Raw genomic sequence first — 17,783 nt, forward strand, 5'->3', positions numbered from 1 at the left:
TGTTACGTGCGTTACAGTAACATGAGTTTTTGAGATTGTAACGAGCGTTACAGTAACGTGAGTTACTGAGATTGTAACGAGCGTTACAGCAAAGTGAGTTACTGAGATTGTAACGAGCGTTACAGCAAAGTGAGTTACTGAGATTGTTACGTGCGTTACAGTAACATGAGTTTTTGAGATTGTAACGAGCGTTACAGTAACGTGAGTTACTGAGATTGTAACGAGCGTTACAGCAAAGTGAGTTACTGAGATTGTAACGTGCGTTACAGTAACGTGCGTTACTGAGATTGTAACGTCAATTACTGAGATTTTAACTTGCATTACTGAGATTGTAACGTGTGTTAAAGTAACGTGCGTTACAGAGATTATAACGTGAGTTACTGAGATTGTAACGTCAATTACTGAGATTGTAACTTGCATTACTGAGATTGTAACGTGTGTTAAAGTAACGGGCATTACTGAGATTGTAACGTGAGTTACTGAGATTGTAACTTGCATTACTGAGATTGTAACGTGTGTTAAAGTAACGTGCGTTACAGAGATTGTAACGAGAGTTACTGAGATTGTAACGGGCGTTACTGAGATTGTTACGTGCGTTACAGTAACATGAGTTTTTGAGATTGTAACGAGCGTTACAGTAAAGTGAGTTACTGAGATTGTAACGTGCGTTACAGTAACGTGCGTTACTGAGATTGTAACGTCAATTACTGAGATTGTAACTTGCATTACTGAGATTGTAACGTGTGTTAAAGTAACGTGCGTTACAGAGATTGTAACGTGAGTTACTGAGATTGTAACGTGAGTTACTGAGATTGTAACGTACGTTACAGTAACGTGAGTTACTGAGATTGTAATGTGAGTTACTGAGATTGTTACGAGCGTTACAGTAATGTGCGTTACTGAGATTGTTACGAGCGTTACAGTAACGTGCGTTACTGAGATTGGTACGAGCGTTACTGAGATTGTAACGTACGTTACAGTAACGTGAGGTTTTTGAGATTGTAACGTGCGTTACTGAGATTCCGCGTTCATGTGGAGGTTTCGCCACGTCAAGTGGCATCCGAAACCAATGAGGGCGGAGTGGTAGTGGGTTGTTAAACCCTCAGATGCCGAGTGAGGACCGATGCCGGCTTGTTGAAGGTCTGTAACAGCCTTTGCTGCACGATAGGGGACCTTTCTTTTAATGTGAGTTCCATGACTTCGCCGGTTAAAGAGGAGGTATTTCCCTCTTCATAGACGTATTTCCCTCTCCTTTATTGAGTTATAAACCTTTTTTGTGCTGTAACAGGTTTGCTAAGTGAAAAAGTCCAAAGGGAATTCCCATCTCCCACAGAAAACTCTGCTCTGAACTGAAAACAGCTCGTTTGTAGTCCAGCCGCTTCCTTTTCATCCCTGTGACGTCACAGGGATGAAAGCTAAACGCGCCTCATATAACGCTCGCCGACACGCCCTCAGAAACAGCGAGCTGCAGCACACAGCTCTCCTCTCCCTTCCAAACACTAGCTACCCTCCAGGCAGTCAGTGGACATAAAGTTGTTCCTGTGATGTAGAGACAGAGCTCAGTTAAAACTTTATGGATACAGATTAATAACTCACCGCTCTGAAACTCTCGCTCCAGTCCGTGTTGCCGAGCCGGTCGGCAACACGTACGGCTGAACCCGAGCCGTTTACCGGCTTCTCGCCGACCCGCCCTTCTCTGCTTCTGATTGGCTAGTAGTCCTTAACTAGGAACTGAGCATGTGCAGCTCCCAACAAAGATCATTTAGAGACAAGATGTATCACTCCATAGCTAAAACGAAGCCTTCAACACAGGCTGAAAAGAGGAGCTGCAGCAACGTGCAGTATGACAAAAATATAACCATGTAAACCTGCTCTGGTACAAACTCTAAATAAGATGAGGAACCTGAAAATGAGCAGAATAACACCTCTTTAACATGTAGGATTTTTTAATTCTGAAACTACACTAACATTTCATGTCACCATTCACAGGTTAACACGGCCCAAAGTTAGGGTGTATTGTGTTTAATATAAAATGCTCTTGTCTGATAGACAATACACTGTTGTTTGTATTGAATCGTATTAATACGAAAATCATCCAAAACTAAAGGTGATGAACAGGTGATGAACAGGTGGTGAACAGGTTCAGGTTTCAGAAGGTTTTTATTTAATTTTTTTAAAAATGGAAGTAAAAACACAATCAATTGAAGCAGCCGATCAATCCTGCTCTTTGATTGGCTTGTTGTTTCTTCATCTGACGAGTTGTAACTACGGGGGTCAGAATGTGCAGGGTCAGAGGTCATGTGATCAGAGTGTGTGGGGTCAGAGGTCAGCGTCTCTCTGAGCCTCCATGGCTCGCTGCATCTTCTCCACCATCCACAGAGGAACCGAGAACGGCTTCAACTCGTCCATCCTGACGTCCGGACAGTCCCTGCACGCGCACACACACACACACAGCTGTTACCATGGCAACCACAGACGGCGAGACACACCTTTGTAGAGGAGTGATGTCAGACTCACTTGTATTCATCACTGCGAGACAAATCCTGGATGTCCTCCTCGATCAGCAGGTAGGCCTGAATACACACACACACACACACGTGTGAAGTTAACTTGTTGGTCAACATAAATATAAACGTGAGTTTGAATTCGTTTCCTCACCATCTTCCCTCCCGTCGCTCTCATGTGGTGTCTCTCTGCCAACCACTGCTTATCCTTCGCATCTGCTGCGTACTGACACACACAGACACACGATCCACTTCAACCATCAATAACCTCTGACAGCACAGATCCTGACCACCCTTTACATTTCACTAACTCATTAATTACAGATGCACACTGCAGGTTGTAATGCCAACAGTTTGCTCCTTCATGATTACATATACAATAAACCGCCTCCCATCTGTCCTGGACATCCTCTCTTTCACATCTGGTAGTTGTCTCTGTAATGTTCAGATGTTTTAATAAAGGAGTGAATGTTGAAGTGCATGATGGGATTATTAAAATTTATTAAAGTTTAGTTTTTTTACCATGGGATCAAAGAAGGTGTCAAGAATCCTGAAATTTTACTGGTACCAGAATTGACAACTGAGTTTCTGGTATCGTGACGTCCACAGACCCCGGCTTGTTTGTTAAATACTAAAGCAGCTAAGCGGCATGTTTCTAACTGTTGGTCAACGTGTCAGCAGAAACGACGACTGTAACACGCTGATGGTGATCAGAGATCAGCAGCTGTGAGTGTTTACCTTAAACAGATCAGCATGTTTGATATAGATGCGTCCTCTGGTCCCGCCCATCCCCAGCGCCCTGCACAGTGACATCACAACACATAATGACTCACTTCATGTTTACATGTTGACGTATTGTAGATGTACTGACATGTTGTTGGTGTGATGTTGACATGTTGTTGGTGTGTTGTTGGTGTGATGTTCACGTTGACATGTTGACATGATGTTGACATGTTGTTGACATGGTGTGTTGTCGACATGTTGTTGACATGGTGCGTTGTCGACATGGTGTTGACATGGTGCGTTGTCGACATGGGTCGACATGTTGTCGACATGATGTGTTGTCGACGTGTTGTCGACATGGTGTCGACATGGTATTGGTGTGTTGACATGGTGTCGACATGGTGTCGACATGGTGTTGGTGTGTTGACATGTTGTCGACATGGTGTTGGTGTGTTGACATGTTGTCGACATTCTGTCAACATGGTGTCGACATGGTGTTGGTGTGTTGACATGTTGTCGACATTCTGTCGACATGGTGTCGACATGGTGTTGGTGTGTTGACATGTTATTGACATGGTATCCACTTTGTGTGTTGTTGACATGTTGTCGACATGGTGCGTTGTCGACATGGTGTTGACATGGTGCGTTGTCGACATGGGTCGACATGTTGTCGACATGATGTGTTGTCGACGTGTTGTTGACATGGTGTCGACATGGTGTTGGTGTGTTGACATGGTGTCGACATGGTGTTGGTGTGTTGACATGTTGTCGACATGGTGTTGGTGTGTTGACATGTTGTCGACATGGTGTTGGTGTGTTGACATGTTGTTGACATGGTGTGTTGTCGACATGTTGTTGACATTCTGTCGACATGGTGTCGACATGGTGTCGACATGGTGTTGGTGTGTTGACATGTTGTCGACATGGTGTTGGTGTGTTGACATGTTGTCGACATTCTGTCGACATGGTGTCGACATGGTGTTGGTGTGTTGACATGTTGTCGACATGGTGTCGACATGGTGTTGGTGTGTTGACATGTTGTTGACATGGTATCCACTTTGTGTGTTGTTGACATGTTGTCGACATGGTGTGTTGACATGGTGTCGACATGGTGTCGGTGTGTTGACATGTTGTCGACATGGTGTCGGTGTGTTGACATGTTGTCGACATGGTGTCGACATGGTCTTGGTGTGTTGACATGTTGTCGACATGGTGTCGGTGTGTTGACATGTTGTCGACATGTTGTCGGTGTGTTGACACGGTGTCGGTGTGTTGACATGTTGTCGACATGGTGTCGACATGGTGTTGGTGTGTTGACATGTTGTTGACATGGTGTGTTGTTGACATGTTGTTGACATGGTGTGTTGTCGACATGGTGTGTTGTCGACATGGTGTGTTGTTGACATGGTGGTGTGTTGTCGACATGTTGTTGACATGGTGGTGTGTTGTTGACATGTTGTTGACATGGTGGTGTGTTGTTGACATGGTGGTGTGTTGTCGACGTGTTGTTGACATGGTGGTGTGTTGTCGACGTGTTGTTGACATGGTGGTGTGTTGTTGACATGGTGGTGTGTTGACATGTTGACATGGTGGTGTGTTGTCGACATGGTGGTGTGTTGTTGACATGGTGGTGTGTTGTTGACATGTTGTGTTGTCGACATGGTGGTGTGTTGTCGACATGGTGGTGTGTTGTCGACATGGTGGTGTGTTGTCGACATGTTGTCGACATGGTGGTGTGTTGTCGACATGGTGGTGTGTTGTCGACATGGTGGTGTGTTGTCGACATGGTGGTGTGTTGTCGACATGGTGGTGTGTTGTTGACATGTTGTCGACATGGTGGTGTGTTGTCGACATGGTGTCGGTGTGTTGACATGTTGTCGACACGGTGTCGGTGTGTTGACATGTTGTCGACACGGTGTCGGTGTGTTGACATGTTGTCGACACGGTGTCGGTGTGTTGACATGGTGTCGACACGGTGTCGGTGTGTTGACATGTTGTCGACACGGTGTCGGTGTGTTGACATGTTGTCGACACGGTGTCGGTGTGTTGACATGTTGTCGACACGGTGTGTTGTCGACATGTTGTCGACATGGTGTGTTGTCGACATGGTGTGTTGTCGACATGTTGTCGACATGGTGTGTTGTCGACATGGTGTGTTGTCGACATGGTGGTGTGTTGTCGACATGTTGTCGACATGGTGGTGTGTTGTCGACATGTTGTCGACATGGTGTTGGTGTGTTGACATGTTGTCGACATTCTGTCGACATGGTGTCGACATGGTGTTGGTGTGTTGACATGTTGTCGACATGGTGTCGACATGGTGTCGACATGGTGTCGACATGGTGTTGGTGTGTTGACATGTTGTTGACATGGTATCCACTTTGTGTGTTGTTGACATGTTGTCGACATGGTGTGTTGACATGGTGTCGACATGGTGTCGGTGTGTTGACATGGTGTCGACATGGTGTCGGTGTGTTGACATGGTGTTGACATGGTGTCGGTGTGTTGACATGTTGTCGACATGGTGTCGACATGGTCTTGGTGTGTTGACATGTTGTTGACATGGTGTCGGTGTGTTGACATGTTGTCGACATGTTGTCGGTGTGTTGACATGGTGTCGGTGTGTTGACATGTTGTCGACATGGTGTCGACATGGTGTTGGTGTGTTGACATGTTGTTGACATGGTGTGTTGTTGACATGTTGTTGACATGGTGTGTTGTCGACATGGTGTGTTGTCGACATGGTGTGTTGTCGACATGGTGTTGTGTTGTCGACATGTTGTTGACATGGTGGTGTGTTGTTGACATGTTGTTGACATGGTGGTGTGTTGTTGACATGTTGTTGACATGGTGGTGTGTTGTTGACATGGTGGTGTGTTGTCGACGTGTTGTTGACATGGTGGTGTGTTGTCGACATGTTGTTGACATGGTGGTGTGTTGTTGACATGGTGGTGTGTTGTTGACATGTTGACATGGTGGTGTGTTGTCGACATGGTGGTGTGTTGTCGACATGGTGGTGTGTTGTTGACATGTTGTGTTGTCGACATGGTGGTGTGTTGTCGACATGGTGGTGTGTTGTCGACATGGTGGTGTGTTGTCGACATGGTGGTGTGTTGTCGACATGGTGGTGTGTTGTCGACATGGTGGTGTGTTGTCGACATGTTGTCGACATGGTGGTGTGTTGTCGACATGTTGTCGACATGGTGGTGTGTTGTCGACATGTTGTCGACATGGTGGTGTGTTGTCGACATGGTGGTGTGTTGTCGACATGGTGTCGGTGTGTTGACATGTTGTCGACATGGTGTCGGTGTGTTGACATGTTGTCGACATGGTGTCGGTGTGTTGACATGTTGTCGACATGGTGTCGGTGTGTTGACATGTTGTCGACATGGTGTCGGTGTGTTGACATGTTGTCGACATGGTGTCGGTGTGTTGACATGTTGTTGACATGGTGTGTTGTCGACATGTTGTCGACATGGTGTGTTGTCGACATGGTGTGTTGTCGACATGTTGTCGACATGGTGTGTTGTCGACATGGTGTTGTGTTGTCGACATGGTGTGTTGTCGACATGGTGTGTTGTCGACATGGTGGTGTGTTGTCGACATGTTGTCGACATGTTGTCGGTGTGTTGACACGGTGTCGGTGTGTTGACATGTTGTCGACATGGTGTCGACATGGTGTTGGTGTGTTGACATGTTGTTGACATGGTGTGTTGTTGACATGTTGTTGACATGGTGTGTTGTCGACATGGTGTGTTGTCGACATGGTGTGTTGTCGACATGGTGTTGTGTTGTCGACATGTTGTTGACATGGTGGTGTGTTGTTGACATGTTGTTGACATGGTGGTGTGTTGTTGACATGGTGGTGTGTTGTCGACGTGTTGTTGACATGGTGGTGTGTTGTCGACGTGTTGTTGACATGGTGGTGTGTTGTTGACATGGTGGTGTGTTGACATGTTGACATGGTGGTGTGTTGTCGACATGGTGGTGTGTTGTTGACATGGTGGTGTGTTGTTGACATGTTGTGTTGTCGACATGGTGGTGTGTTGTCGACATGGTGGTGTGTTGTCGACATGGTGGTGTGTTGTCGACATGTTGTCGACATGGTGGTGTGTTGTCGACATGGTGGTGTGTTGTCGACATGGTGGTGTGTTGTCGACATGGTGGTGTGTTGTCGACATGGTGGTGTGTTGTTGACATGTTGTCGACATGGTGGTGTGTTGTCGACATGGTGTCGGTGTGTTGACATGTTGTCGACACGGTGTCGGTGTGTTGACATGTTGTCGACACGGTGTCGGTGTGTTGACATGTTGTCGACACGGTGTCGGTGTGTTGACATGGTGTCGACACGGTGTCGGTGTGTTGACATGTTGTCGACACGGTGTCGGTGTGTTGACATGTTGTCGACACGGTGTCGGTGTGTTGACATGTTGTCGACACGGTGTGTTGTCGACATGTTGTCGACATGGTGTGTTGTCGACATGGTGTGTTGTCGACATGTTGTCGACATGGTGTGTTGTCGACATGGTGTGTTGTCGACATGGTGGTGTGTTGTCGACATGTTGTCGACATGGTGGTGTGTTGTCGACATGTTGTCGACATGGTGTTGGTGTGTTGACATGTTGTCGACATTCTGTCGACATGGTGTCGACATGGTGTTGGTGTGTTGACATGTTGTCGACATGGTGTCGACATGGTGTCGACATGGTGTCGACATGGTGTTGGTGTGTTGACATGTTGTTGACATGGTATCCACTTTGTGTGTTGTTGACATGTTGTCGACATGGTGTGTTGACATGGTGTCGACATGGTGTCGGTGTGTTGACATGGTGTCGACATGGTGTCGGTGTGTTGACATGGTGTTGACATGGTGTCGGTGTGTTGACATGTTGTCGACATGGTGTCGACATGGTCTTGGTGTGTTGACATGTTGTTGACATGGTGTCGGTGTGTTGACATGTTGTCGACATGTTGTCGGTGTGTTGACATGGTGTCGGTGTGTTGACATGTTGTCGACATGGTGTCGACATGGTGTTGGTGTGTTGACATGTTGTTGACATGGTGTGTTGTTGACATGTTGTTGACATGGTGTGTTGTCGACATGGTGTGTTGTCGACATGGTGTGTTGTCGACATGGTGTTGTGTTGTCGACATGTTGTTGACATGGTGGTGTGTTGTTGACATGTTGTTGACATGGTGGTGTGTTGTTGACATGTTGTTGACATGGTGGTGTGTTGTTGACATGGTGGTGTGTTGTCGACGTGTTGTTGACATGGTGGTGTGTTGTCGACATGTTGTTGACATGGTGGTGTGTTGTTGACATGGTGGTGTGTTGTTGACATGTTGACATGGTGGTGTGTTGTCGACATGGTGGTGTGTTGTCGACATGGTGGTGTGTTGTTGACATGTTGTGTTGTCGACATGGTGGTGTGTTGTCGACATGGTGGTGTGTTGTCGACATGGTGGTGTGTTGTCGACATGGTGGTGTGTTGTCGACATGGTGGTGTGTTGTCGACATGGTGGTGTGTTGTCGACATGGTGGTGTGTTGTCGACATGTTGTCGACATGGTGGTGTGTTGTCGACATGTTGTCGACATGGTGGTGTGTTGTCGACATGTTGTCGACATGGTGGTGTGTTGTCGACATGTTGTCGACATGGTGGTGTGTTGTCGACATGGTGGTGTGTTGTCGACATGGTGTCGGTGTGTTGACATGTTGTCGACATGGTGTCGGTGTGTTGACATGTTGTCGACATGGTGTCGGTGTGTTGACATGGTGTCGACATGGTGTCGGTGTGTTGACATGTTGTCGACATGGTGTCGGTGTGTTGACATGTTGTCGACATGGTGTCGGTGTGTTGACATGTTGTTGACATGGTGTGTTGTCGACATGTTGTCGACATGGTGTGTTGTCGACATGGTGTGTTGTCGACATGTTGTCGACATGGTGTGTTGTCGACATGGTGTTGTGTTGTCGACATGGTGTGTTGTCGACATGGTGTGTTGTCGACATGGTGGTGTGTTGTCGACATGTTGTCGACATGGTGGTGTGTTGTCGACATGTTGTCGACATGGTGGTGTGTTGTCGACATGTTGTTGACATGGTGGTGTGTTGACATGTTGTCGACATGGTGTTGGTGTGTTGACAAGTTGTTGACATGGTGTGTTGTCGACATGTTGTTGACATGGTGTGTTGTCGACATGGTGTGTTGTCGACATGGTGGTGTGTTGTCGACATGGTGTGTTGTTGACATGGTGGTGTGTTGACATGTTGTTGACATGGTGGTGTGTTGACATGTTGTCGACATGGTGGTGTGTTGACATGTTGTCGACATGGTGTCGGTGTGTTGACATGTTGTCGACATGGTGTGTTGTCGACATGTTGTCGACATGGTGTATTGTCGACATGGTGTCGACATGGTGGTGTGTTGTCGACATGTTGTCGACATGGTGGTGTGTTGTCGACATGTTGTCGACATGGTGGTGTGTTGTCGACATGTTGTTGACATGGTGGTGTGTTGTCGACATGGTGGTGTGTTGTCGACATGGTGGTGTGTTGTTGACATGTTGTTGACATGGTGGTGTGTTGTTGACATGGTGGTGTGTTGTCGACATGGTGGTGTGTTGTCGACATGGTGGTGTGTTGTCGACATGGTGGTGTGTTGTCGACATGGTGGTGTGTTGTTGACATGTTGTTGACATGGTGGTGTGTTGACATGTTGTCGACATGGTGTTGGTGTGTTGACATGTTGTTGACATGGTGTGTTGTCGACATGTTGTTGACATGGTGTGTTGTCGACATGGTGTGTTGTCGACATGGTGTGTTGTCGACATGGTGGTGTGTTGTTGACATGGTGTGTTGTTGACATGGTGTGTTGTTGACATGGTGGTGTGTTGTTGACATGTTGTTGACATGGTGGTGTGTTGTTGACATGTTGTCGACATGGTGTCGGTGTGTTGACATGTTGTTGACATGGTGTGTTGTCGACATGTTGTTGACATGGTGTGTTGTCGACATGGTGTGTTGTCGACATGGTGGTGTGTTGTCGACATGGTGGTGTGTTGTTGACATGTTGTTGACATGGTGGTGTGTTGTTGACATGGTGGTGTGTTGTCGACATGGTGGTGTGTTGTTGACATGTTGTTGACATGGTGGTGTGTTGACATGTTGTCGACATGGTGTTGGTGTGTTGACATGTTGTTGACATGGTGTGTTGTTGACATGTTGTTGACATGGTGTGTTGTCGACATGGTGGTGTGTTGTCGACATGGTGTGTTGTCGACATGGTGGTGTGTTGTCGACATGGTGTGTTGTTGACATGGTGGTGTGTTGTCGACATGGTGTGTTGTTGACATGGTGGTGTGTTGTTGACATGTTGTTGACATGGTGGTGTGTTGTTGACATGTTGTTGACATGGTGGTGTGTTGTTGACATGTTGTTGACATGGTGGTGTGTTGACGACATGTTGTCGACATGGTGTTGGTGTGTTGACATGTTGTTGACATGGTGTGTTGTCGACATGTTGTTGACATGGTGTGTTGTCGACATGGTGTGTTGTCGACATGGTGTGTTGTCGACATGGTGGTGTGTTGTCGACTTGGTGGTGTGTTGTTGACATGTTGTTGACATGGTGGTGTGTTGTTGACATGGTGGTGTGTTGTCGACATGGTGGTGTGTTGTTGACATGGTGGTGTGTTGACATGTTGTCGACATGGTGTTGGTGTGTTGACATGTTGTTGACATGGTGTGTTGTCGACATGGTGTGTTGTCGACATGGTGTGTTGTCGACATGGTGTGTTGTCGACATGGTGGTGTGTTGTCGACATGGTGTGTTGTCGACATGGTGGTGTGTTGTCGACATGGTGGTGTGTTGTTGACATGTTGTTGACATGGTGGTGTGTTGTTGACATGTTGTTGACATGGTGGTGTGTTGTTGACATGTTGTTGACATGGTGGTGTGTTGACATGTTGTCGACATGGTGTTGGTGTGTTGACATGTTGTTGACATGGTGTGTTGTCGACATGTTGTTGACATGGTGTGTTGTCGACATGGCGTGTTGTCGACATGGTGTGTTGTCGACATGGTGGTGTGTTGTCGACATGGTGGTGTGTTGTTGACATGTTGTTGACATGGTGGTGTGTTGTTGACATGTTGTTGACATGGTGGTGTGTTGTTGACATGTTGTTGACATGGTGGTGTGTTGACATGTTGTCGACATGGTGTTGGTGTGTTGACATGTTGTTGACATGGTGTGTTGTCGACATGTTGTTGACATGGTGTGTTGTCGACATGGCGTGTTGTCGACATGGTGTGTTGTCGACATGGTGGTGTGTTGTCGACATGGTGGTGTGTTGTTGACATGTTGTCGACATGGTGGTGTGTTGTTGACATGCTGGTGTGTTGTTGACATGTTGGTGTGTTGACATGTTGTTGACATGGTGTGTTGTCGACATGTTGTTGACATGGTGTGTTGTCGTCATGTTGTCGACATGGTGGTGTGTTGTCGACATGTTGTCGACATGGTGGTGTGTTGTCGACATGTTGTTGACATGGTGGTGTGTTGTCGACATGTTGTCGACATGGTGTGTTGTCGACATGGTGTGTTGTCGACATGGTGTTGTGTTGTCGACATGGTGTGTTGTCGACATGGTGGTGTGTTGTCGACATGTTGTCGACATGGTGGTGTGTTGTCGACATGTTGTTGACATGGTGGTGTGTTGTCGACATGGTGGTGTGTTGTCGACATGGTGGTGTGTTGTTGACATGGTGGTGTGTTGACATGTTGTTGACATGGTGTGTTGTCGACATGTTGTCGACATGGTGTGTTGTCGTCATGTTGTCGACATGGTGGTGTGTTGTCGACATGTTGTCGACATGGTGGTGTGTTGTCGACATGTTGTCGACATGGTGTGTTGTCGACATGGTGTGTTGTCGACATGGTGTTGTGTTGTCGACATGGTGTGTTGTCGACATGGTGGTGTGTTGTCGACATGTTGTTGACATGGTGGTGTGTTGTCGACATGTTGTCGACATGGTGTGTTGTCGACATGGTGTGTTGTCGACATGGTGTTGTGTTGTCGACATGGTGTGTTGTCGACATGGTGGTGTGTTGTCGACATGTTGTCGACATGGTGGTGTGTTGTCGACATGTTGTCGACATGGTGGTGTGTTGTCGACATGGTGGTGTGTTGTCGACATGTTGTTGACATGGTGGTGTGTTGTCGACATGTTGTCGACATGGTGTGTTGTCGACATGGTGTGTTGTCGACATGGTGTTGTGTTGTCGACATGGTGTGTTGTCGACATGGTGGTGTGTTGTCGACATGTTGTCGACATGGTGGTGTGTTGTCGACATGTTGTTGACATGGTGGTGTGTTGTCGACATGGTGGTGTGTTGTCGACATGGTGGTGTGTTGTTGACATGTTGTTGACATGGTGGTGTGTTGTTGACATGTTGTTGACATGGTGGTGTGTTGTCGACATGGTGGTGTGTTGTTGACATGTTGTCGACATGGTGGTGTGTTGTTGACATGTTGTTGACATGGTGGTGTGTTGACATGTTGTCGACATGGTGTCGACATGGTGTAATGTTGAAATGTTGTTGACGTGTTGTTGACTCACTTGTTGGCTCTGGAGCCGAGGACGAAGGTGCTGCTGTCGTTCAGTCTGGTCGGGTCCCACTGAAACAAACACATTAACAGGCTGAATCTCTTGACAGCGGGTTGTTATTATTGACTCCTGAATGAATGATTGTTGGTTTGTTGATGATGATTGGCTGCTGCAGCAGGAGGTGGTGACATCAGTCATACTCTGTAAACTCTGAGCTGCAGGTGTGCACCTTCAGACTTAGTAGTCGTGTATTTTTAGAGAAAGGTTCGAAACAGCAAAAAAAAAGAAAAACTTCCTGAAACACGCAGCAGCGTCGTTCCCGGTCCGGCAGGACCACCTGTCTGATGAACACACCTGAGTGCTGCTCCTTGGACTCACCTTTGGTCCTTCTCTCTTGATGGGATCAGACTTGAGCTTCACTCTGAGGACAGGAACAGTTGGTCAGGTGTTGTAATCTACCTGGACACTGATGGTGATGTCAGCTGCAGCCATACTTACTGACTGGATACGGTGTGAGGTCGATCAGAGACCGCCGCCGCACCTGGACGAGTCCTCCTCTGAAAACACGATTATCACAGTTACTGATACTGTCACCTGTCAGTCACACCTGTCTGTTAGAGGTACCGTACCTTCTTGAGGACGGGGCTTCCTCTCTGACTGTAGTCTTCATCAGCAGCTCTGGACCTCTGACAGGATACAAAGAACAGGATCAGAACCAGACCAGGTTACAACATGTTCTGGATGTCCTGATTGGTCACTTCCTACCTTGATGGCAACCTCTGAACCCGCCTTCTTCACCTCCCCCTCTGGAAACAGCTGTTTGGCCTGGTGATGACATCAGACAAACAGACAGGTGAGGTCAAAGGTCATGAGGTCAGAACCCTGTAGAACCTGCTGACACTGCAGCCAGTCATCTGACGCTTATGTCACATGACCAGCAGGGTTAAAGGTCAGACAACAGAAAGTGATCTTACATGTTCCAGAACGTTCCTGCAGGCTTCTCTGATCAGCTGATCGGTCTGAACATCGTCTCCAACGTTCTCCTTCACGTTCTCTGCTGCTTTCTCAAAGAACTGCAACCAGAATAACACGAGATCGTCAACAACACACATTCCCACCTGCTCGCACACTCCTTCACACCTGCTCGCACGCTCCTTCACACCTGCTCGCACGCTCCTTCACACCTGCTCGCACGCGCCTTCACACCTGCTCGCACGCGCCTTCACACCTGCTCGCACGCGCCTTCACACTGGTGGCTGGTTGTGTGTTGTTTGTTAATTGAAGATGCAGATTCACTCCTTCCCTTTTTTACCTGCAGCACCCGGCACCTCAGGAGGAACTCTGTTTTCATTATTGATGTTACGGTCTGTGTTTGCTGCAGTCATTCAGCTGTTCTCTACTCTGAGGTCACAGCTCGTTGACAGGTGTTTAACTGAAAGGTCATGAGCTCAGTGTTGTTTAATATTTACTATCTGGATGTTCTACAGAATGAATTCTAAACTACTTTTGTTTAAACTACTCTGCTGTATGCTTTAAAAAACACTATACGTAAGGTCTTAATGTGTTTTCCACGATAGAGAGAGAGAGTTTTGTTAAAGGTACTCTATGTTACTTACTGGAACCTCGTTCTACATTAGCTTAGGCTATATTATGGAACACGAACAATATTAATATGTTTTAATGTTTAAACTTCTCTGTTTGCTCTGAACAATGGAAATGATTTCTCCTCTTTGTAAGAGTTGAGAAGATCAGAGCCCAGGTGCAGGTAGGCAGGTGTGGCGTAAGCATGAGTTCAAAAAGTTTAATATCGTATAACGAATAATGTCTGTTTGATGAGCCCTGAATGGTTGATTTACAAACACTGCGTAATCACAAAACATTTCAATCTTTCCGACTTGTTGGTGTCTATTAATGTATGTTTAATCTTTTAAAAAATATATAATTTGACTTTCTGAAGTTCTCATAGTGAATATTAAGACTAGATCATCCAAAAATATATTAAACAATGTTGTGGTGAAGTTCCAGTCAGGGAGCGTAAAACACTGAGCAGTTATTTCTTCTTTAGCCAAGACGTAACTCAGGTTTTTATCTTGGAAGAGAATAAATTTGCACAGATTTGGAAGTTTCTTTTATTTTTAATAAACTGGTGGAGACAGGTTTTGGGTTTTCTGACCCCGAGCGTTCCTCATCAGAGCTATCACATGTTTTTCAAGGTATCAGCTTAGAAACTCCAGGACCGGGACAACACTACTCCCCCAGGTGAACTCTGACCTTCTGGTACTTCCTGAACACGGCCATGATGTCATCGTTGAAGCTGGGCTGAAGCACCGCCCTCAACAGGTCCATGGACACCTGAGGATCCGTGTAGCTGCACACACACACACACACACACACACACACACACACACACACACACGTACACATACACAGTCAGAACCGGGCTAACAGACCAGGCTAACGGCCGGGCTAACAGATCAGGCTAACGGCCGGGCTAACAGATCAGGCTAACGGCCGGGCTAATAGATCAGGCTAACAGACCAGGCTAACGGCCGGGCTAACAGACCAGGCTAACGGCCGGGCTAACAGATCAGGCTAACAGACCAGGCTAACGGCCGGGCTAACAGATCAGGCTAACAGACCAGGCTAACGGCCGGGCTAACAGATCAGGCTAACAGACCAGGCTAACGGCCGGGCTAACAGATCGGGCTAACAGACCAGGCTAACGGCCGGGCTAACAGATCGGGCTAACAGACCAGGCTAACGGCCGGGCTAACGGCCGGGCTAACAGATCAGGCTAACGGCCGGGCTAACAGATCAGGCTAACGGCCGGGCTAATAGATCAGGCTAACAGACCAGGCTAACGGCCGGGCTAACAGATCAGGCTAACGGCCGGGCTAACAGATCAGGCTAACGGCCGGGCTAACAGATCAGGCTAACGGCCGGGCTAATAGATCAGGCTAACAGACCAGGCTAACGGCCGGGCTAACAGATCAGGCTAACAGACCAGGCTAACGGCCGGGCTAACAGATCAGGCTAACAGACCAGGCTAACGGCCGGGCTAACAGATCAGGCTAACGGCCGGGCTAACAGATCAGGCTAACGGCCGGGCTAATAGATCAGGCTAACAGATCAGGCTAACGGCGGGGCTAATAGATCAGGCTAACAGATCAGGCTAACGGCCGGGCTAACAGACCAGCGGTCACAAGAAAAGTGTTCTCATGTGTTCTGCATATTTTCTATCAGCCCGTATTAAAATCCCAAAGGTCGCCTTCATACGGTAACACACAGTTTGTGGTTATTAGCTTTCATAATTGGATCAGAGGACGTGTGCATCATAAAATAATACGGGCAGAAACATCACTGTGCTTTAAAAGTTAGGAATGGACGATATGTCGCTCAAGAAATGTTTTGCACACTCACGATGTGTTCATATATAAACACACCTCTATGTTTTTGACCCTTCTCTCTCCCTGTGATCAGCTGCTGCAGCCCGGGAGCTACAAACCTCCCACAGATGAATGCGGTGTGTTACAGTCGTGCTCACACGGATCACCTCTCTGTAGGGAGGAAGAGCAGCGATAATTTCCTCTCTCTCTCCGTCTGTCGCGTCTTTTCATACTGCAGCTGTGTTTCTTCATTTTAGTTCTAATAATCGGTTCTTTACTTCATCGTAAACCTTCTTTAATGGCTGACTGTGAGTAAAGTACGCTGCACACGTCTTTTCCATCGGATCGGCCCTCTGGCCTGCATCTTTCTGAGCTGCAGCGCCACCTGCTGGCAGCAACACCTGACAAACATCTGATGACCTGTGAGACACAGAGCGGCCCCCCCGGGTTCTGACAGAACATAAACTCTGTTCTAACCTTTGGGGCCCTTAATCACAATCAGAATCCTGTATTGACCCCAGAGCGGAAATAAGTTCCCGTGACTGACCTGACCGCCATGTGAGAGCGCCGTCCCCGTCTGTGAATCTGTCGGTGTTTGATCATCAGGTTCCACGGCTGCACGCGCACACACACGCGCACACACACGCGCGCGCACGCACGCACACACACACACACACACACACACACACACAGAGTAATCAATCAATTGAAAAATCTCTGGATCATTTATTAGGAACATTATTTTAACATTATTTTTCAGCAGCTGATCACTTTATTATTGATTATCTGATCAATCAGCCTCAACAACCCAGTCAATGCTAATATTAGCTGCTTATTAGCTTCCAGTCCACCGGTGGATCAATAACTCCGGTGCTTTAATTGATCACTGATTGTTGAACACAAACTATCTGAGCGGACAGTATCGATTAATCAATAAGTCAATCAACAGGAAGTAAAGCAGCAACTATTCTGATCAGCAATAATTCATCTTTCTGTCATGAATCGATTAAAAGCTCAGAACATTGTGTCAAACTCTGACAGCTTCCGGTTTCCTTTTGTAGTCTCTACAGTGTTGATGAGTCAGAATAACGTTGACAGATGGACCAATCAGAACCGACGACGCTAACAAGGCCTTCAAATAAACAGGCTCATCAACCCAGGAGCTAGCGAAGCTAACGTGTTAGCCGCCGTTAGCTGCGGTTCGTACCGGGTTCTGGTCCGGCCCGTCCTGCTGCAGCCAGTCCCGGCCTCCCTCACTGCGGTGGGCTCCCATGGTGGAAACGGTGCTGACCCTGTCCGGTCCGGGTCCAACGGAACCAACTGTGCTAGGTCAAGCTAACGGCAGCTAAAGCTAACGGTGTTTCTGTCCGTGGCGGATGTTTTGAAGTACCGTCACCGGGTCGTTCCCGGTAGTCGCGCGCTGAGAGACACCGGGCAGCTAAACGACGTTTGCTGGCGAACTGATAACCGATAATAATCGATCCGAACCGGTGGTTTGTTTCCAGGAAGTTTACTTTCGGCTGTTTCCTCTTGTGTGAAGCTAGCGGGAAGCTAGCAGCG

General features: G+C 47.4%; 1 protein-coding gene across 1 annotated transcript; it reads right to left on the reverse strand.

Moving 5' to 3' along the window:
* Window positions 1–2,141: 2,141 nt before the first annotated feature.
* LOC119885692 (deoxynucleotidyltransferase terminal-interacting protein 1) lies at window positions 2,142–17,783 on the reverse strand. The gene is made up of 13 exons (XM_038695880.1): window positions 17,431–17,783; window positions 16,771–16,838; window positions 15,109–15,205; window positions 13,812–13,910; window positions 13,603–13,662; window positions 13,467–13,523; window positions 13,336–13,394; window positions 13,216–13,258; window positions 12,850–12,908; window positions 3,243–3,303; window positions 2,659–2,730; window positions 2,518–2,573; window positions 2,142–2,428 (listed from the first exon to the last, which is right to left on the reverse strand). The coding sequence occupies exons 1-13, from the start codon at window positions 17,494–17,496 to the stop codon at window positions 2,320–2,322; spliced, it is 906 nt and encodes a 301-aa protein (XP_038551808.1). The 5' UTR covers window positions 17,497–17,783; the 3' UTR covers window positions 2,142–2,319.

The sequence above is a fragment of the Micropterus salmoides genome, unplaced genomic scaffold (assembly GCF_014851395.1).
Source record: "Micropterus salmoides isolate LMB-PRFRI ecotype aquatic unplaced genomic scaffold, ASM1485139v1 Ms_hic_scaffold_4, whole genome shotgun sequence".
Classification (NCBI taxonomy): Eukaryota; Metazoa; Chordata; class Actinopteri; order Centrarchiformes; family Centrarchidae; genus Micropterus; species Micropterus salmoides.

What these genes read in the sequence shown, in the direction of transcription:
- LOC119885692 (XM_038695880.1), bottom strand. Translation starts at nt 17,496, where the DNA reads ATGGGAGCCCACCGCAGTGAGGGAGGCCGGGACTGGCTGCAGCAGGAC. An exon ending in TCAAGAGAGAAGGACCAAAG is followed by an intron (nt 12,909 to 13,215) that starts GTGAGTCCAAGG and finishes TGTTTGTTTCAG; the next exon opens with TGGGACCCGACCAGACTGAA. An exon ending in TCTCGCAGTGATGAATACAA is followed by an intron (nt 2,429 to 2,517) that starts GTGAGTCTGACA and finishes GTGCGCGTGCAG; the next exon opens with GGACTGTCCGGACGTCAGGA.